This window comes from Equus caballus, chromosome 24, assembly GCF_041296265.1.
Source record: "Equus caballus isolate H_3958 breed thoroughbred chromosome 24, TB-T2T, whole genome shotgun sequence".
Lineage (NCBI taxonomy): Eukaryota > Metazoa > Chordata > Mammalia > Perissodactyla > Equidae > Equus > Equus caballus.
Window position 1 is genome coordinate 13,950,067 of NC_091707.1, and position 22,550 is coordinate 13,972,616.

The window sequence follows — 22,550 nt, forward strand, 5'->3', positions numbered from 1 at the left end:
AAGTAGAATTACCATATGACCCAGCAACTCTACTTCTAGGTACAAACCCAAAAGAATTCAGAGCAGGGTCCCGAAGACACACTGGTACATCCACATTCACAGCAGCATTATTCACAATAGCCAAGAAATGGAAGCAATCCAAGTGTCCATCAACAGATGAACGGATAAAGATGTGATATGTACACACAATGGAATATTATTCAGCCTTAAAAAGGAAGGAAATTCTGACTCATGCTACAACATAGATGAGGCTCAAAAAAATTATGCTAAGCAAAATAAGCCAGTCAGAAAAAGACACTTTCTGATTCCACTTATATGAGGTACCTAGAGTAGTCAAATTCATAGAGACAGAAAGTAAATGGTGGTTGCCAGAGGCTGGGGGAAGGGGAAATGGAGAATTACTGTTTAACAAGTATAGAGTTTCAGTTTTGCAAGATGAAAAAGTTCTGGAGATTAGTTGCACAACAAGGTAAATATACTTAACACTAGTTAACTATATACTTAAAAATGGTTAAGATGGTAAATTTTACGTTATATGTACTTTGCCACAACTAAAAAAATATTCAAAGCAAAATTCAATATAAATTAGAGTAAGAAAATATTATAAATTAAAGCAAAAAGAAAATACAAGTGAATACTGTTAAGGATAACAGGGATTTTCTATAGTAAAAAGTTATGAAAGAAATCTCAAAATCAATAAATTTGAAAACAAATTTTAAACTGCTACATATAAAATTATTATTAAACAAAGTTACAAACAAACAACACACCAGGGGAAAGTAATTGGAATAAAATGACAAAAGCTTAATATCTCAATATATAAAAATCTCATAATAATTCATTACACGAGCACTAAAATCCCATTTTAAAAAATATATAACATACAGTTTATAGAAGACAAAGTTATTCTCCTATTGAGAAGCTATACCCATTAAATAGTCTAAAATCCACATAAAGACTTATAAATAAAAATATTCTTTGCATACATCAAAAAGAAAAGCGGAAGCAACAAATACTATTTATTGACAAAACAGTTAAATAAATTACAGCATATTCATCCAATCAATTATATAGCCAATGTTTTTGAAGACTATTAATCACATGGAAAAAATGCACCCATGTAACGTTAAACAAAAACAGCGAGATACTTGGGACCGACTCAGTGGCACAGGTGTTAAGTTCACACGCTCTGCTTCCAAGGCATGGGGTTTGTGGATTCGGATCCCAGGAATGGACCTACACACCACTCATCAAGCCATGCTGTGGTGGTGTCCCACATACAAAATAGAGGAAGACTTCACAGATGTTAGCTCAGCGACAATGTTCCTCAAACATAAAGAGGAAGATTGGCCACAGATGTTAGCTCAGGGTCAACCTTCCTCACCAAAAAAAAAAAAAGAAAGAAAAGAAAAGAGCACAATACTAACCTAGACACACAGTACTAGCCCAATTACATTAAAATGTATATAAAGATGCACTATATAGGTACACAGAAAAAAAAAGGGAAGGAATTACGTCAAAATTTAACAACTCTAAATAATTACAGATTTTTATTTTCTTCAAACTTTTTTGTATTTTCAAAATTCTCTATAATTTAAAAAGATGTTCCTTTTTTAAAAACTAGTAAATGAGTTTTTAATATTACCTATTAATTATATAATATAATTTAAAGGTCCAATTCTACTTACCTGTTGTCATGGTTGGACTAAAGAGCCCCAGTACTGGCCCTCTGGAATAGGAGAGCAGGTCTTGATACAATTCCCCACTTAAATATTCCTCTGCTTCTTGCACAGATGTTATGTTCACCGGACATGAAATCCTGTTGCTGGATGAATATATAACTATATTCAAAATTAACATTTAAAAATACTTTTCAACTTGTAAAAGATATAAAACATACTGAACTTAGCAAACACTATATTCCACATGATAAATATCTGACAAAATAAAGACAATTAAACAGAAAGTCACCCTTGTTAAAGAAAACCTCTCTCCCCCCAAAAATGATGGAATGTGGATGGACTCTCCTCATCTACGTTTATCCTGAGATCTCAATTCACACATCCTTAACCTATTCAAAGTGTGTCAACAACGTACGAGAATTAGAAGTTTTCTAGACCTAAAAATTTAAAAATCTTAGGGTGAAGCTAAATACTTACAGCTGGATAAATTTTAGGAGATCTTCAGTTCCTAACATACCAGCATAAGATACTGGGTTCCCTCCTTCCTTGTACATCTTTACAACAGGAAATTCAGTAACGTTGTGCTTGGTGCACACACCAGACCAATCTGCACAGTTTACTCTAGTAAGCAGCATAGTGGGTGTGTCTAAGGAAAAGGAAAATGCACACTTTGCAAATATTAATGTAGAAAACTCAGTTTTTACCATAAGATCTCACTCATAAATAGAAGATAAAAACAACAAACACACAGAGACAGAGATTGGATTAGCAGTTACCAGAGGAGAAGCGGGGAGTGAGGAGGGTGGAAGGGGTCACTGGGCATGTGTGTGTGATGATGGATGGTATTAGTCTTCGGGTGGGGAACATGATGCAATCTACACAGAAACTGAAATATAATGATGTACACCCAAAATTTATATACTGTCATAAACTAACATTACCTCAATAAAAAAAAACTCAGTTGTTGATAATTACCAATATCTTTATATCCCATTCTTATTTTAACCTCTCAGCAGCATGAAACAGACTCTTCCCTTGATTTTTGCAACACCTTCCCCTATTGGCTTTTTTCTCACCTCTCTAGCTGATCCTTGTTGGTCCCTTTTGCAGATTCCTGCAGGTAGAGTTGGGAGTTTCTCAAGGCTCAGTTCAAGCTGCCTTCTCTTCTTGATCCATACTCTCTTCCCAGCCACTCTCAACAACCCCAGATAACCTAAAGAATCCTAAATTTATATCTTTGGCCCAGGCTCCTCTTTAAGGTTCCAGACTCATGTATCTTTACTGCCTTTTCTATTTCCCTTTGATTTGGAACACACTCAAATTCAAGAAGTCTAAAACCAAACATGTCTTCCTTCCCATAAATGTGGGTGAACAATGCCATTCTCAGACAACTCAGAAAATGAAGTATCATCTTTCATGCCTCCCCATTCCTAAACCTCCATGTCTAATAAATCAATCAGCATGTCCTTTCCATTTTACCACCTACACTTTAAATATCTCATATCTGTCCAAATCTCTTTGCTGCTGCTACTCTGGTCATCATTTCTCCTGGATAACCAGAATAGGCTTCTAATTCACCTCCCTGAATTCAATATAACTCTACACTGAAGCTAGAGATATCTTTTCAAAATTCAGATGTGTTTTGCTAACAGCCCACCCCCACCATTTTGCAGAGTTAGGTCTTTGTAACTAGATCTAACACAGATCTCTGCATGTGTGACTACTTCTCGGAGAAACCTTCTCTGACACCCTAATCTACATCAGGTTCCTCTGAACCTATGCAACCATGCCCCTTTCCTTATCTCTTATGTACTCATTTGTGTTGTTAAATGATTAGTGTCTGTTTCTACCAAGAAAGCTCTTTGAGAGTAGGGACCCTGTTTGTTTTACTCATCATTGATTTTCCAGCATCTAGAGCAGTCCTTGCACATGAAACACCTTAAATATGTGCGTGAATAAATAACACACATGGAACCCATCTAGGGCTTAGGTAGCCATCCTGTCTAAATATTATAATTTCTTTTCAGCCTAAGAAAACACATAGTGGAATCCCAAAGAGAAATTCCTACATGTTCTATAATAACATATGTGAAATTCTCCAAAATATATAAATCATTAAGTGGAAAGAAATAAAAAACCAAATAAAACAAGCACCACACAACTCAGCTACTGAAAAGAAGGAATAAATTCTAATAAAAGAAAACTATAATATCACATTACCTCAAAGAAAGAATTTTTGTATATCAATTTAAGATATACCCTAATTTAGGATGTAACCTAACCATATGATTAAAATTGTGAAATGCAAATATTAATATTTTATCACCAGAAGTTTTTTAATACTGAAAATTCATTTTTACATTTTAAACAATTCTAAATTATACCTCATAGATGCAATAACTTATCACTTTAGATTTAGTGTTAGCAATCTGTTCAATAATACAGGCAGAGTCTAGTCTGTCTTATTCCCCACTACATATCTGCTGCCTAGCACAATGTCTGTTACACAGTATGCACCCAATAAAAATTTGTGGAATGTACCATGATATTTCTTCATGAACAAATTTTCAATTTTTACACTAAAGTATATTAATACCTGATATACACTCATACAATATGAACATATAAACAAAGAGAAATCCTTATTCCTTCTAAAACTAGATCTGCTAAGTGACTTTTCTACAAAGTTCTCTTATCCTTTATTTTAATCATTTAGTCAATAAATATAAGTGATGCTTGTTCATACAGAATACCATATTATATATTCCCACCTAAGTATGGAAGATAGTGTTATTACAAATGCAGTTCTTTCCTCTCAATAAGCAACCTCAATAGGTCTGCCACTGCTAAAAATGTTATTATTCCTTTGTCCCTGAAGTCCAAGTTGAAAACTTTGATGTTATCTTTAAAACTGAAAAAAGAATACTGATACATATTAAAAGTTCTAAGGCTACTTATATCAAAGCTATCAGTTTAAATTTTTTTTCTTGAGGAGTAACATCAGCATCATGGCAGAGTGAGCTCTCCTAGTAATCTCTCCCCTCTGTTAGAGTTTGAATGTAAAAGACATTCAAACTCTAACAGAGGCCATCCACACAACAGACAGCAGAGAGACCCATGCAGCCATAAGATGGAGGGTGGAGAGGCCGGAGCTCCCTCAGAGGAGGCAGAACAGGGCAACAGAAAACTTCACTCTCTCCCCAAGAGACTGGGATCTGGGATGGTGGGCAGCCGCCAAGAGGGAAGGAACGGGGGAGGGGACATTCATTTGCAGGAACATCAAAGACTCCCTAAGGCCCTTGCAGCCTAGAGGGAAGCCCTCTACCAGGGCGAAAGCTTTCACGGGGGGGTGGGGAGTTGACCTTATCAAGCCAACACCCCAGGAGAGCATAGGGAGAAAACCCTAAGAGAATGCAGAAGAAACTGCTCCTCCCTCCACCCACCCAGCACCAGCTCCAGTGCCTGGGATTCGGTGGAACGCAGAGGGCTCAGAATATGTGGCTCTTGACACCCACCCAGTGGCAATAAGCTATAATGTGACCAAATAATTCCATGATGCTCAAAAACAGAGCCGCACCCTCTAACAATATCGAAAGTTATATGAAATCTCCAGACCAGAGAGAAAATGACAAGTACCCAGAAATCACTCCTGAGGACACAGAAATATGTAATCTAAATGAAAGAGAATTCAAAATAGCTATTAACAAAACTCTCAATGAGATAAAAGAGAATGTAGAGAATGCAATTCAACGAGTTTAGGATCTACTTCACAAAAGAGATTGAAACTATAAAGAAGAATCAATCATAAATATTGGAGGTGAAAGACAGAATGGAAGAGATACAACAAAATATGGATTCCCTGAACACTCCAGCAGACACCATAGAGGAGCGGATCAGCATAATCGAGGATAGACATGTTGAAATGCTCCAGATGGGAGGGGGAGAGAACTAAGACTAAAAAGAAATGAAGAAAGTCTCCAAGAAATACACAAGTCAATTAGGAAATGCAACATAAGAATTATAGGTATTCCAGAGGGAGAAGAGAAGGAGAATGAAGCAGAAAGCTTATTCAAAGAAATAATAGCAGAGAACTTCCCAAACTTAGGGAAGGAGGTGGAAATCAAAGTGGAAGAGACTACCAGATCTATTAAATATGTCAATGTAAAAAGAATTACTGCAAAGGATATGGTAGTGAAACTAGCAAAAGTGAATGACAAAGAAAAACCACTAAGGGCAGCAAGGCAGAAGAAAATAACCTACAAAGAAAACCCTATCAGGCTTTCAGCAGATTTCTCTACAGAAAACTTACAGGCTAGGAGACTCTGGAATGACATATTCAAATCTTTAAAAGACAAGAATCTTCAGCTGAGAATACTCTATCCAGCAAAAACATCCTTCAGATATGATGGAGAAATAAAAACTGTCCCAGATAAACAAAAGCTAAGGGAGTTCATAACCATGAGATCTGCCCCCTACAAGAAATCGAGAAGGCTTTCATACCTAGGGGAAAAAAGGGGAGATGGGGTTACAAAGTATGGAGTAAGGAGATAAATAGGTAGACAAATCATAAAATTGTAGCTATACATCAGAAGACATTAGCAAATACTCAAGAATAGCATTAAAGATAAAGGGAAGGAAAACACCAAATATAAAGATAATCTTGTCATTTTAATCACAAACTCACAACACAGGAGGGAATAAGATGTGAGAAAAACAACTTAGGAGGGGAGGAAGAAAGGGACTGAATTGGTTTAGTCTAAGGAAATAAGAGGCCAGCAGAAAATGGACTATCTCATCTACGAGATTTTGAATACAAACCTCATGGTAACCACTAAACAAAAAAGAAGAACAGAGACACAAACAATAAACAAAGAGAAAATGAAGAAACACAACATAAAAAACTACATAACTCGATTGGTAGACCAAAATACACAGGATGAGAAATGAAGGAAATGCAAGAGATCTGGAAAACAAGTGATAAAATGGCAGCATTAAGCCCTCATATATTGATAATCACCCTAAACATAAATGGATTGAATTTTCCAATGAAAAGACACAGAGTGGTGAGATGGATTAAAGAACAGGACCCAACAATATGCTGCCTCCAGGACACACATCTCGGCTCCAAAGACAAACACAGGCTCTGAGTGAAGGGATAAAAGACAATACTCCAAGCTAATGGCAAACAAAAGAAAGCAGGTGTTCCAATACTTATATCAGACAAAGTAGACTTCAAGATAAGACAGGTAAAGAGAGACAAAGAGGGGCAGTATATAATGATCAAAGGGACACTCCATAAAGAACATATAACACCTATAACTACGTATGCATACAACACGGGAACACCAAAGTACAGTAAGCAACTATTAACAAACCTAAAAGGAGATATTAACAATAACACAATAATAGTAGGGGACCTCAATACTCCACTCACATCATTGGATAGATCATCCAGACAGAAAATCAACAAGAAAACAGTAGAATTAAATAAAAGCTAGTCCAGTTGGACTTAATAGACATATATGGAACACTCCATCAAAAAACAGCAGAATACACATTCTTCTCAAGTGTGCACGGAGCATTCTTAAAGATAGACCATATGTTGGGAAACAAGGCAAGCCTCTATAAATTTAAGAAGATTGAAATAACAACATGCATCTTTTCCTATCACAATGCTATGAAGCTAGAAATTAATTATAAGAAAAAAGCTGAGAAAGGGACAAAGATGTGGAGACTAAACAACAGGCTATTGAACAACCAATGGATCATTGAAGGAATTAAAGGAGAAATCAAAATATATCTGGAGACAAATGAAAGTGAAAAAGCATACCATACCAACTTATATGGGATGCAGCAAAAGCCGTATTAAGAGAGAAATTCATCACAATACAGGCTCACCCTAACAAACAAGGAAAATCCTAAATAAGCAATCTCAAACTACACCTAACTGAATTAGAAAAAGAACAAAGCAAGCCCAAAGTCAACAGAAGGAGAGAAATAACAAAAATCACAGCAGAAATAAATGCTATTGAAACAAAAAAGGTAGTAGAAAGGATCAATGAAACGAAGAGCTGGTTCTTTGAGAAGATAAATAAAATTAAAAAACCACTAGCCAGACTCAAAAAAAGAGAGAAAGCTCAGATAAATAATATAAGAAATGAAAGAGGAGAAATAACAATGGATACCACAGAAATACAACAGATTATAAGAAAATACTACAAAAAGCTATATGCCAATAAAATGGACAATTTGGAAGAAATAGATAAATTCTTAGACTCTTACAACCTCCCAAAGTTGAATCAATATGAAATAGAAAATCTGAATAGACAAATCACAAGTAAAGAGATTGAAACAGCAATCAAACGCATCCCAAAGAATAAAAGTCCAGGACCAGATGGCTTCCCTGAAGAATTCTACCAAACTTTCAGAGAGGACTTAATACACATCCTTGTCAAGATATTCCAAAAAATTAGGGAAGATGGAACGCTTCCTAACACATTCTACGAGGCCAACACCACTCTGATACCAAAGCCTGACAAGGACAGCACAAAAAAGGAGAACTACAGGCCAACATCGCTGATGAACATAAATGCAAATATCCTCAACAAAATATTGGCAACCCAAATACAGCAATATATCATAAAGATCATACATCATGATCAAGTAGGATTTATACGAGGGGCACAGGGATGGTTCAACATATGCAAATCAATCAATGTGACATACCACATTAACAAAATGAGGAATAAAAACCACATGATCATCTCAATAGATGCAAAGAAAGCATTTGACAAGAACCAACAGCCATTTATGATACAAAACTCTTTAACAAATTGGGGATAGAAGGACATTACCTCAACACAATAAAGGCCATATATGACAAACCCACAGCCAACATCATACTCAATGGGCAAAAACTGAACGTCATCTCCCTGAAAACAGGAACGAGACAAGGATGCCCTTTATCACCACTCTTATTCACCATAGTACTGGAGGTTTTGGCCAGAGCAATTAGCCAAGAGAAAGGAATAAAGGAATCCAAATAGGGAGTGAAGAAGTGACTCTAGCTGTTTGCAGACATGATCTTATATATAGAAATGCCTAAAGAATCCATCAGAAAACTATTAGAAATAATTAACAACTACAGTAAAGTTGCAGGGTACTAAATCAACTTATAAAAATCAGTTGAATTTCTATACTCTAATAACAAACATACAGAAAGAGAACTCAAGAATACAATTCCATTTACAATCGCAACAAAAAAAATAAAGTATCTAAGAATAAATTTAACCAAGGAGATGAAGGACCTACACAATGAAAACTGTAAGACATTATTGAAAGAAATAGATGATGACATTAAGAGATGGAAAGAGATTCCATGCACATAGACCAGAAGAATACACATAGTTAAAATGTCCATACTACCCAAAGCAATCTACAGATTCAATACAATCCAAATCAGAATCCCAATGACATTCTTCACAGAAACAGAACAAAGAATCCTAAAATTTCACATGGGGCAAAAAAAGACCCCAAATTGCTAACGCAATCCTGAGAAAAAAGAACAAAGCTGGAGGTATCACAGTCCCTGACCTCAAAATGTACTACAAAGCCATAGTTGTAAAAACAGCATGGTACTGGTATAAAAACAGGCACACAGATCAATGGAACAGAACTGAAAGCCAGAAATAAACCCGCACATTGACGGACAGCTAATCTTCGACAAAGGTGCCAAGAACATACAATGGAGAAAAGACAGTCTCTTCAATAAATAGTGTTGGGAAAACTGGACAGCCACATGCAAAGACATGAAAGTAGACCATTATCTCATGCCATACACAAAAATAAACTCAAAATGGATCAAAGACTTGAAGATAAGTCCTGAAACCAAAAAACTCCTGGAAGATAATCTAAGTAGTATACTCTTTGACATCGAATTTAAAAGGATCTTTTTGAATACCATGTCTTCTCAGACAAGGGAAACAAAAGAAAAAATAAACAAGTGGGACTTCATCAGACTAAAGAGCTTCTGCAAGGCAAATGAAACTAGGATCAACACAAAAAGACAACCCATCAACTGGGAGAAAATATTTGCAAATCACATATCTGACAAGGGGTTAATCTCCATAATATACAAGGAACTCATACACTGGAACGACAAAAAAAAAAAACAGTCCGATCAACAATGGAACAATGGGCAGAGGATATGAACAGACATTTTTCCAAGAAGATATACAGATGGCCAATAAACACAGGATGTTCAATATCACTAATCATCAGGGAAATGCAAATCAAAACTACACTAAGATACCACCTTACACCTGTTAAAATGGCTGTAATCACCAAGACTAAAAATAACAAACATTGGAGAGGGTGTGGAGAGAAGGGAACCCTCATACCCTGCTGGTGGGAATGCAAACTGTTGCAGCCACTATGGAAAACAGTATGGAGGTTCCTCAAAAAACTAAAGACAGAACTACATATGACCCAGCTATCCCACTACTGGGTATCTATCCAAAGAACTTGAAATCAACAATCCAAAGTAACACATGTACCCCTATGTTCATTGCAGCACTATTCACAATAGCCAAGACATGGGAACAATCCAAGTGCCCTTCGACCAATGATTGGATAAAGAAGATGTGGTATATATATATATACAATGGAATACTACTCAGCCACAAAAAAGGACAAAATCATCCCATTTGCAACAACATGGATGGACCTGGAGGGAATTATGCTAAGCAAAATACACCAGACTGAGAAAGACAAACATCATATGATTTCACTCATATGTGGAACATAAACAAACACATGGACAAAGAAAATAGTTCAGTGGTTCCAAGGGAAAGGGGGTGGGAGATGGGTACAGGGGGTGAAGGGGAGCACCTATGTGGTGACAGACAAGAAATAAAGTACAACTGAAATTTCACAATGATGTAAACTATTATGAACCAAATGAAAAAAATTTTTATTTTCTTTCCTGTAAAATGGTTTTACCATTCAGTCATGTTTCAAAGGGAATAGTCTAATACTCTAAGATGCCCACAGAATTATATTCCACATACTTTATCAATGCAGTAATTTCAAATGGGGTTCCTAGTTTCACGGAAAAAAACAGATTCTCTTAGCTTCAGACTATGTAAGTATAAAAATGTGACATTTGCTGCCACCTTGTGACTGAGCATAAAACATTCTACATCATCTTGGACTAAGAGATGAAAAGTGGCTTTTTCCCAAGAAGTCAACAAGAAAGATTATAGGACTAAACGCCCAAAGTATTACAATATTTTCCTAATTTACAAAGGGCTTCACCATAGACATGAAACTCTCCAGTTACCTATACTATGTATTTCTACATTAAGCCCCCTGAACTTCCAAAATAGTCCATTTATCTGATATCTAGTTACTAAAAGGATTGTTATTCATAAAGAATACATTAATTGAAAAATAAATCAAGTCCTGGGTTGATTATCTACTTTTTTAATTCTATAAACACAGACAACTCAGGATCCTTGCATCGAGGGATCAGGAGCTTCTTTATTTGGTCATTAATAAAGAAGAAAGTAAGGGAATATTTTTCCATTTTCATTTGGTATCCAACCAAATGGGTTGGGGGGATAATTCTATTATTCAGGGACATTACCCAATTACTATTTCATTATGGTTTATATTTTCCCCCCTCCTTTTCCTTTCTTCTAACTATTTGCCAATAAGGCTGGAGAACCTAAAAGAAGAAACTTAAATCTGTCTATAGTTACAACTATAAAAGAAAATGTGAAAGAGAATAACAGGATTTGCTTTAAAAAAAAAAAAAAAGGTTAGGGATCACAGTATCTACAGACTTAACCACTCCTTCACTTGGGTAATAAGATAATCAAAAGTTGCATCAAATCTGACTGGGAAAATGAACGGAAGAGAAATGGTTAAAAAATCATCTTTAAAATCTCTGATGTGTTTACTCTGTAGAACATGTTATATTTAGGGTTGACTCTGGAATCAATTTCTTGAGTTCAGAAAAGTCCCCAATATATAAACATGTTGTACACCAGAACATGTTTTCCACTAAATAAAACAAAATTTATGAAACTCTACTATATCAGCTTATTACTTATTCAACAATTATTAAAAACAAGATATTTTGCAATGTAAGGCAATATGCCAACTCCAGTGAGCTAGGCATAAGGCACACTACCTGAACATATGGAACTTACTAAATAACGAAAGAGCCTATAAGCTAGTGCCTGAAAACCAAAATGGTGGATACATTCCTAGAGCGGCCAAGAACAAGCCTATTTAACCATGATCACTTCTATTTATAAGAAAAATAGAGCAGGAGGAAATCACATTACAGATACAAAGTATGATACATTCTGGTCTTATTCAAATGATTACAAAATATTATACATACCTAATCCATCATTATCTCTCTCTTACTAACAGGCCTCCCTCCTTCTCCTTATGTCTTTGCTGAGATGGTGGCATAGAAATTTTGAGCTAAAGTCTATTCTTTGGATTCCCGTTTGTCTACCATTGGATCAAGTTTCACAGAATAGTGGAAATAAAAAGATCCTGGCTATTAAGAAATATCCTAGTCCATGAGGAGCTAATTACAGCTTCAGGAACACTAGGATCTTGGATCTTTCATTAGACAGTGAAAGTGGGTCTTATCTATCAAATTTCCATTTAATAGTACTTAGTATTTATTTAATAACATTTAATAGTAATGGCATAAAGTAGGCACTCAATAAATGTTTACTGAATGATGAAATTCAGCCAAAAAAGGTTATTGGAGTAACTGTGTAGACACAAGACAGTTCTATGAAGACAGACAAAGTGAATGCTTCCGAGCACTGTGAAACTCGTAATTTACTAACTAGTTAGCCCTGGAAACACAAACACGATCACCTGAAATTTTATGTGGTTTTCTACATCTTTAGCATGATACAGTTTTACAAATACCTACAACTCAGAATCATGAAAATAAGCATGCATGCTACAGTACAATACCTTTCAACTTAATTGCCACATCGATATAGGATTGCAGAAATGCCATGGATACTGCTTGCCCTACATTAAAATAAAAAATTCAACAGATATTACAACATGTCTATCTCCAAAGCATCCATATTTATATATATATAAAAAATAGATTTATGGGTTTTCCCAAAACTGCTATTTCTTTTTTTTTCTTTTGAGGAAGATTAGCCCTGAGCTAACATCTGCTGCCAATCCTCCTCTTTTTGCTGAGGAAGACTGGCCCTGAGCTCACATCTGTGCCCATCTTCCTCTACTTTATATGTGGGATGCCTGCCACAGCATGGTGTGCCAAGCAGTGCCACGTCCGCACCCAGGATCCAAACCGGCGAACCCTGGGCCACAAAAGCGGAACATGTGCACTTAACTGCTGCACCACCGGGCCAGCCCCTGCTATTTCTTAATAAGAAATACCTTGGTGTACAGTACTCAATATTGTCTAAACATTTATGAGGGTTCCAAATGCAACTAATTTTCTCCATTCATCCTGGAAGGAATATATTTGAATGGCTATTATTTGAAGATAAAAGCAACAAACTTCCTATAAATCTATAAGAACTACTATAAGTTAAAATCATTCAAGTTAAAATCATTAACTTGAATCACAATAATTTTTCTAAATTAATAAGCTGAACATGTAGTTTAATCACTAACCTTCAATTTGTAAGTCAGACCGACATAATCAGTCTTACAAGCCCAGAATCCGCTAGAAGCAATGTTTCCATATGTGTAGTCTCCCTGGGACACATGAAAGCTATGTCATTTTACCACGTGCAATATACAGGATCAAAAATAAAACCTGCCTACTTTAAGCGTCCTAATATGTAATAGAGACAGTCTCCTCTAAAAGCTCATACTCACAACCAGCATAGAAAAGCACGATGCTGTCAGAAGCCATGACTGTCGCATTAAACGTCTCTTCTGTTAGTTCCACCGTGAGTTCCAAAGGTAACTGTCTCTTCCTATCTCTGTGAACAGTTTCTGCCACTTCATCATCTTGAATATCTAAAATGTTTGAAAACAAATTAATGTAAATATAAATGTATAATTTAAAATATTTACGCTCTTCTCCCTCCCCGGTGAGCATATGGAAATTTAGTACTTTGTAAAAACTTCTGAATTCATGCTATATTATTAAATGCACGATATTTGGAAAACTTTCTAGTTGCCTGGCTTCCTATCTTAAATGACTTAAATGAGATGCCTCCTGACTCAGAAACTGTGAAGTTTTAGTCAAGTCAAAGCAATTATTTAAACTTGTCTAGAAATAATATGAATATTACTATTTTGTTTGTAATAAATATACTAATTTATAATCCATAAAGGTCCTACCATACAAATTTGACAGTGCTTATTTAGCTCCTACTATAAGCCGAGCACCGTGATAGATACTAGGGAAAGTGGTAAACAAAACAACTATAGTCTATGAAAAGTCAGACAATAAACTAATCACTGAATAAATATATAATTATAAATTCTGATCAGTGTAAGAAAGGAGAAGGATACAGTGAGAGATTATAACAGGGAGATTTAGATTGGGAGATCCAATCTCTGCCAGGGAGAGAATCAAGAAAAGAATGTCTTAGGCAAAAAGAATAACATATGCGAAGGCTCTGAGACACAAAAGAGCTTAGCGTATACTAGGTACTGAGGGACAACAAATTTGAGTAAAACAAAACGAGTGGAAAGAATAAATGGCATGAGAAAACTGGGGTAGGCAGTGGCTAAATCATAAGAAGCCATATGAGCCAAGAATTTTGGGTTTTATTCTAAGTGCATCCAGTTGTGGGTCAATTCTAAATATGTAAAAATTTATTAATTTAGATAGATACACAGACAGATGGACTGACCAACTGATGGACCTATCCATTTATCCATCCAAAAACATTTTGAATTTGTAAATATTCTGTTGGAAGTTTGTACACATTGCAAGCTAACACTGAAGGGGCATCTAACTTGCTAAGAGACAAAGCTCCCTAGAAGAGTAGTCACTAGCTGAATATTAAAAGAAAAATAAAACTTAGGGAGGCAGTGAAGGAAGGCAGTGGAGGCATACAGACCAAAGGGCACAGCATTTGCAAAGGCACAGTGGCATGCAAGAACATAATGCAAGTGGAAATGTGAACCCTGACTGGATGTCTGATGGTATTAAGGAATACTGTCAATGTTTTTAGATGTAGTAATAGCATTAATTATGTTAATTTTTAAAGGGGAATTCTTATACTTCTGAAATACACAGGGAAATACTTATGGATGAAATGATATGTTTGGGATTTGCTACAAAACATTAAGGGGAGAGCAGTGATTGAACAGCATAGCCATGGGTGTCGAGTGGTTGGGTGAAGCCAAGTAATGGACACTAGGAGATTCATTCTATTATCCTGTCTACTTTATGGTAAGTTTACAACTCTTTGTAATAACACAGTAAAAAGAAAGGAAGGGACGAAGTGAGGAAGACAATGCATTCAGAGAACTAAAGAATTATTTTCCATATTATTTCTAATATTATAAAATAAAACACTAGATCTAGAGTTCAGTGCATCTCAGCAATTTTCAGCTGTGTGACTCTAGCCAATCACCTAAGTCTCTAGGCCTCAGTGTTCAAATCTGCAAAACATAAGAGTTGCACTATGTTAATTTTAAGTCCTTTTAAATACCACATTCCATGACACTAAAAAGTTAAGTCCTTAATAGAAAAATTAATAAAGGCCTATTTCCTTCTCTACTGTATGTTTTTTCTTATTATTCACATATTTTCATTTTCCTGCTAGTCTTTTATTTCCCAATTCATCCTTTCTTCTCTTATCTTGTTCCAACACCTCCTTTCCCTCTTTCCTATTCACTCTCTCTTAACAAGCTACCTTCACTTGTAAATTTACTCAGTGCTCAGCTCTACCTTTCACCCTTTCATCAATACATTTTTTTAGTCATATGTTTAATTTTTTTTCACATTGTCCTTTTGTAGAACTCAGTCCATTTTATTCTGATTCATCCTGTGCCCATTTCCTTTAAAGGACATTTTTCCTTGTGTTCCATTCTCACATGGTAACAAATTCTTTCCTAATCCTCATCTATTTTTCCTATATAAATGGGAATAAAATGAGAATAGGCGGGAAATTATACATATATTGGCATAACATCATACAATATTATGGGCCAATATGGATTACGGATATAGGAAGTTAAGACCAAAACAACCACTACCAAAAAAAGAAACCCACCCCACAACAAAACAAAAAACAAAAGGCAAAGCTGTAAAAGAAACACCAGAACTAGGCTGGACAGAGAAGATAGGTAGAGAGTCAGAAGAAAGAGAAGGCAGCACCGGAGGGCAAACTAAGGCCAGAGTGTCAGAAAGCAATAGAGGGGATGTGGTAACCAGGAAATCTTGAAACAGGCAACTCCACTGAGGACAGGAATCTTATTCAACTGACATTAGGACAATTCCCCTGACTCTGAAGGTTGGAATATATGAACCATGACAGGAACAAAGCAGGGAGCAGGAGACCAGAACACAGGTCTGCCTATGTAATGACAACACTATGGAGGAGAACTCTGGCTTAAACCACGAACAAGTCTAACCTCTGTATGTCAGAAGAGAATCATGGCAATGCTCAAATCAAGAAACTGGTCACTGGTAAGAGTGAATGCTCAGAGCCCTTATTAAATTTATAATATATATTTTGATCATAATAATGAATGGAACTCATGAAAAGAATACGTAAATTACTTCTTTCTTGGGGCTCTTGATAATATACTATATAAAACATTCAAGTATTTACTAATGGTATACAAGAACAAACAAGACATAACCCTTGCCTTAGAGAAATTATTGACTAGTGGAGGAGAAAGTAAATGAGAAATTACTGAAGAGGACTGATGTTCACAAGTACCAGGAACAATAAGGACCAAAAATAAGACTTCAAGGGGCTGGCCCAGTAGGGTAGTGATTAAGTTCACACACTCCACTTCCGCGGCCCAGGGTTCACAGTTTCGGATCCCGGGCACAGACCTACCACTGCTTGTCAAGCCACACTGTGGTGGCATCCTACATAAAATAGAGAAAGTTTGGCACAGATGTTAGCTCAGCAACAATCTTCCCAAAGCAAAAAGAGGAAGATTGCCAACAGATGTTAGCTCAGGGCCAATCTCCCCGACAAAAAATTTTTTAAAAATATAAGATTTCAAGTCAGAATGCTTAAGTTCTAGTCCAGGTTCCACCACATGCCACTTGTGTGACCTTGGACAGATCACTTAATTCACCTACAAAATGAAGGTGACATCAGCTAACTCAGAGGATAACAATCAAAGTAAGTAATGTGCAAAGGAATAGGCTTGAAAACTATAGAGTACTCCAAAAATGTAAGCAATAAGAGCAATAAGAAGAAAAATCGAAATAACATTAAAAAGAAGTATTAAAATGTTATTGAAATTTACTACCTATGTTGTTAACAATCAGATTTATTTACAACTACAAATACAACTATATTTATTAGAATTTCATTTCCTAATAGGAGCAATAAAAATAAAATATTCTGTGGCTCCTGGGTCATTTTTAAACATGGAGTAGACCAGTACAGCTGCATTTGGAGGACAGAGGCACAGACATGGAAAGCTAGAAGCCTGACATACAACAGTAAAAGGTATCACACTAAACAAAATATAGCATCCTTAACCTCTTTTCACCTAAACAACCTGATAAAATGTGATTCAAAATAAATTTCTTCAGGTTTCTTCATAGATTTGAATATCAATACATTCCATGAGAAAGTTAATTCACTGAAATTTCACTGAGCTTATGGATGCTGAGCAGAATCGGGAGGAGAGTGTGAGCATCACAAACCTATTACCTATATCTGGATCTTCCATGTCATGGTCTTCATCTTCACCTTCTTGTATTTCCTCAATGTGCATATTATTTTCCACATGGGATACTATTAAGTCAATATCATGTAACACCAAAAATTCGACCGGCACTCTCTAGAAACACATTAATTTTAAAAAACATGACTAAAATACTACAAAGCATTTTAATATAAAAATGTTTTACTTGTTTGACACTAAAACTAAACTAAATCTTTGAAATTCAATTTTAAAATTAAACAAATAAGGAAATTAACTCTACAATACTATGAAAAGTATCCAAAGCATACTTTCTATAAAGATAGTGTGCACTGCTGAAAAAGAAAAGGATGGCAAAAAGGAGGAACTGAAAGTCTCACTTGCTTCTTGTCACAATTACATTATACTGAAGTCTGAGACATTTCACACATAACAGCAAGTCCTACCTCAACATAAAATGGAAATATACACAATTACTGCAAACAGGGCCAATAGAAATTATTTTGATATTCCACAAAAATATTCAAAATAATACTTCATCTAAAATAATTCTATGAAAAAGTTCAATTGCCTGTTTAGCTATCACCATAAAAACACTATCTTCCCCTAGGTATTTTAAGAACACCAAATTCTATTCCACTGAGATTATTCCAATAAAATATCTTTCACTAATCCCCATCTATCACATTTTAAATACATGAAGTTTCATGTCACTGGACTATTTTAGTAAATTACCTCTGACTATAACTATACATTAGAACAAAGCTATAGAAGAGCTGCAAGTGTGTCTGTCCTTTGATATCACACAGCTTCATCTTTTTAATATTACATTCAAAGCAAGCAATTTTTTAGTCCTGAAAAAACATAATGGAGCTAAAAGGAAAAGGAATCAAAATCAATGAAACTTAATTTGTTCCAAATATACATAGAAATTGTGGTGAACCTTTCATTGAAGTATAAACATTCACACAGAAAAGAACACAAATTATAAGTGTACAGTTTGATGAATTTTTACAAAGTGGATACACTTACATAACCACTGCACAGACTGACCAGCACACCCAGAGGCCATCTTCTTGCCTCTCCCTGTCATCACGTTCCCCAAAGGTACTCACTACTCTGACTTTCATCACCACCTATATAGTTTGCCAGTTCTTGAAATTACATAATGGAACTATACAGTTTGTACTCTTTTTGTGATGGCTTCTTTTGCTCAACATTATTTGTGAAGTTGATGCATGTTGTTACATATAAAAGAAGTTTATTCTTTTTCAATGTTATAGAATATTCATTATATGAAGATACTAGTCTTTATTTACTTATTTATCCATTCTACTGTGCATGGACATATGTTATTTCCAGTCTGCAACTACTATACATAATACTGCTATAGACATTATTGTAGCTGTCTTGTGGTGCACACATATAAGCATTTCTGTTGGGCAATACTGAGGAATGGAATTCCTGGTTTGTATGATTATACATACCTTCAGCTTTAGTAAGCACTACCAAACACTTTTCCAATTTTCATTGTACCAATTTTTACTCCTACCAGCATATATGAAGGTTCTTGTAACTCCACATCCTTGTTAACACTTGGTATTGTTACCTTTTAAAACTTCAGCCATTCTGGTGGGTGAGTATTGGTATCTCTTGTGACTTCATTTGACTACCTACCTACAGTTTATTTGCTAACTGGAAAGGGGAAAATGTGTCTTATGAAAGAGAGAATTCGCTGTCTTCACCTTAACTCAGAGATCAAACGTGGCATCATTAAGTGAGAAAAACAGACATCATGCACTTTAGGATAAGATGGAACATAAAGAAGCACTATGAATTATTCTTACACAAAATGTTTAATGGAGCTAAGCAATCTTAAATCTAACTTCCAGTCTTTAGAAAATATAAGAAAACAGAGGAATAAGGCAGATAAGAGCAAAAGGAAACAGACAAATCCAGAATAGAGAAAAACTGTCCCCGGTTACCCCAAAAGTCATTGTCATGGGAAAAGGGGGAAGGGAGAGCTAAGACATTAGATTAAGAAACATACCAAATGCAATTCACAATCCTTGACAGGATTTTGGTTCCCAAAAACCATCTGCAGATAATAATTTTTGGATGAGAAAATATGAACACGGACTGGCTATAAGATTAGGCTATGATATTTAGAAATTTTTGTTAATTTTGTTAAATGTGATAATGAGACTGTGATTATATATAGGAAAACTACAGCAGTGTTTAGAGATACATACTAAATATTTATGGGTAAAATGTCATATCTGTAACATTCTTTGAAATGCTTCAGACAAAAAACATAAACAAAACAAATATGACAAAATATTAATTGTTGAATCTAGGTAGTAGGTATAGCCAGCCCTGATGGCCTAGTGGTTAAGATTCGGCGTTCTCACCGCATTGGCCTGGGTTCATTTCCCGGTCAGGGGACCACACCACCCATCTGGCAGCTGTCAAACCGTGGTGGCTGTGTTGCTGTGATGCTGAAAGTTCTGCCACCGGTATTTCAAATACCAGCAGGGTCACCTACAGTGGACACGTTTCAGCACAGCGTCCGGACTAAGACAGACTAGGAAGAACGACCAGGCCACCCACTTCTGAAAACTTAACCCCATGAAGAGCAGTGGAGTACTGGCTGATATAGCGCTGGAAGGTGAGAGGACGATGCAGAAAGATGGGCTGTACGCAGGGTCGCCAGGAGTCAGAATCAACTCGACAGCACTAACAACAAAGGTAGGAGGTACATGGCTGCTCATCCTATTTTTCTTCCTACTTTTTAGTATTTTGATTTTTTTTAATAATAAAACCTTTAACAAATAAATAGAAAGAGCTTTTAAAAACTTATATACTAAGACAGATCTTAGACATTAGCACTATTCCTCATAAGACCATCCTAATACGCCAAAGCCCACTCCTCTCCACAGGGCCTCTGCACTTGTGTTCTCTGCCTAGAACACTCCTTCCCCACTATCCGCAGGCTCATTCCTTTGCTTTATTGTCACTTATCAGTGAGGTCTTCCATGACAACTTTCTCACCTTAACTTGATTTATTTTTTCTGTTGCCCTAACTCCATCTGACACTCTCGCTGTACCTGTTTTGCATCTGTCTTCTGGCACTAGTATATTAGTTCCATGAGGGCTAACTTGGTTTTGTTCGCTGCTGTATCCTCAAAGCCTAAGACTGTGCCTAGAACAAAGCAGGCACATAATAAATACTTAATGAATAAATGAATATTAGTGGATATTTATTGAACACTTACAATGTGGTGGACCCTGTTTTATGTAAGCACTTTACATTATGTCTTTCAATACACTGACCAACAACTTTTAAAGGAGGTATCATTATTATCCCCACTTTATGATGAAAAAAATGGAGACGTACAGAAGTCAAGTAATTTGCCCAGGGTTAGAAAGCAGAATTTGAACTAGGCACTATGATTATATAGAATGAACCCAACACTATATTGCTAATCACTGCCAGAGGGGAAAAAACTACCTGAAGAGCTAACGCAATACTAACAAAAATGTTTTATAACTCCCATTATACACTATAAGGCTTATAATGTAGTAATACAAGTATACAATACTATCTATACAACCAACACTAGTACTTTAAGGGACCTTCAAACCCTTTGTCTGGAGAGGTCCAGGAAAAGGAGAGGGAAGGGATGATTATACGACCCTAGGATCAACATTACTGCCCAGATGAGAAAGTAAAAACGGATGTGCACTGAATTCAATAGAGAGAGTCATCGAAAAGCCTATTCTATCCTTTACAAAAATCATCTTTGCAGGGACAACTACCTACTATATAACCTATCTTACCTTACACTCTACAAAATTATTTGCATTATATTTTAACAATTTATTACATCAAAACTGGGAAACCAGCATAAACTTTAATTCTTCTATAAACCTATTTCCAAATAGCAAATATTGCAATTTCTTATTTAAGGATCTTTATCTACTAGCAAAAAATGGCTTCAGAAGTATTCTTTCCACTACCTGGCCAAAAAGCAGAGCATACGAACCCCATACTATACATATCTGAAAAATACTACAGTTTTCAAAGTATTTTCCTATTTGGTCTTATAAAATTTTTTGTAAGTTAGAAAGGGAGGTTTTATGACTATTTCACAAATGAGAAAACTGAGCTTGAAGAAGTTGATTCATTTATGTGGTCCCAGAACTAGAAGGAACAGAATCCAAGTCTTCTGATTCTTAACCCAGTATTCCTGCCATAGACTTAGGCAAGAGAATTAAAGTTTAAATTGCCTAGTAGTTCATAACATACTAATCAATTTTTTAGCATATGTATACAATATTTAGAAAATGTTTGGAAATAAAGAGTTCTTAATAATTAAGAAAAATTTAAGGAAAAAGGGGATATTGATAAAAATTTACAAAGGAAATATAAATGGCCAAGAAACCTTCAAAAGTTCAACCTCAGACATGCAAATTAAAACAGAACTGTTTTTGTCTATAGAAAAAATTTTTTTAAGATTAATGCTCAGTATTGACAAAGGTGTATGAGAAACAAGGAATTTCAAACCCTGCTGGTAAAAATGTAACCTTCCTGGAGGCAGTTTGACAATGTATTTTAAAAATCTTAAAAATTCTCATTTTGGGGCCGGCCTGGTGGCACAGCGGTTAAGTTCATGCACTCCGCTTTGGCAGCCCGGGGTTCGCAGGTTTGGATCTACACACCACTCATCAAGCCATGCTGTGGCAGCATCCCACACACAAGATAGAGAAAGATTGGCACAAACGTCAGCTCAGTGACAATCTTCCTTACCAAAAAATAAATAAGTTCCCATTTCCTCTGACAAATTTCACTTCCAGAAATTTAGCCAAGGAAAGAATCAATGATGTTCAAAACAGCGCATAAATGGGGCAGGCCCCGTGGCTGAGTGGTTAAGTTCATGTGCTCCTGCTTCAGCAGCACAGGGTTTCACACTTCGGATGCTGGGCACA

The 22,550-nt window shown here is 35.8% G+C and overlaps 1 protein-coding gene across 10 annotated transcripts in view; it reads right to left on the minus strand.

The window, feature by feature from the left end:
- Nucleotides 1-22,550, minus strand: part of TXNDC16 (thioredoxin domain containing 16) — a 131,768-nt gene that overhangs the window by 25,820 nt on the left and 83,398 nt on the right. For 8 of the 10 annotated variants that reach the window (XM_005605180.4, XM_023627728.2, XM_023627732.2 and 5 more), the window contains 5 exons: nt 17,570-17,699; nt 13,581-13,724; nt 12,693-12,752; nt 2,160-2,328; nt 1,689-1,825 (listed from right to left, as the gene is read on the minus strand). In XM_005605180.4, coding sequence (XP_005605237.2) covers nt 1,689-1,825; nt 2,160-2,328; nt 12,693-12,752; nt 13,581-13,724; nt 17,570-17,699 — 640 coding nt within the window. Of the gene's footprint in view, nt 1-1,688; nt 1,842-2,159; nt 2,329-12,692; nt 12,753-13,580; nt 13,725-17,569; nt 17,700-22,550 lie in introns of all 10 variants that reach the window. The other 2 variants (XM_070249455.1, XM_014735600.3) reach the window with 1 other exon arrangement.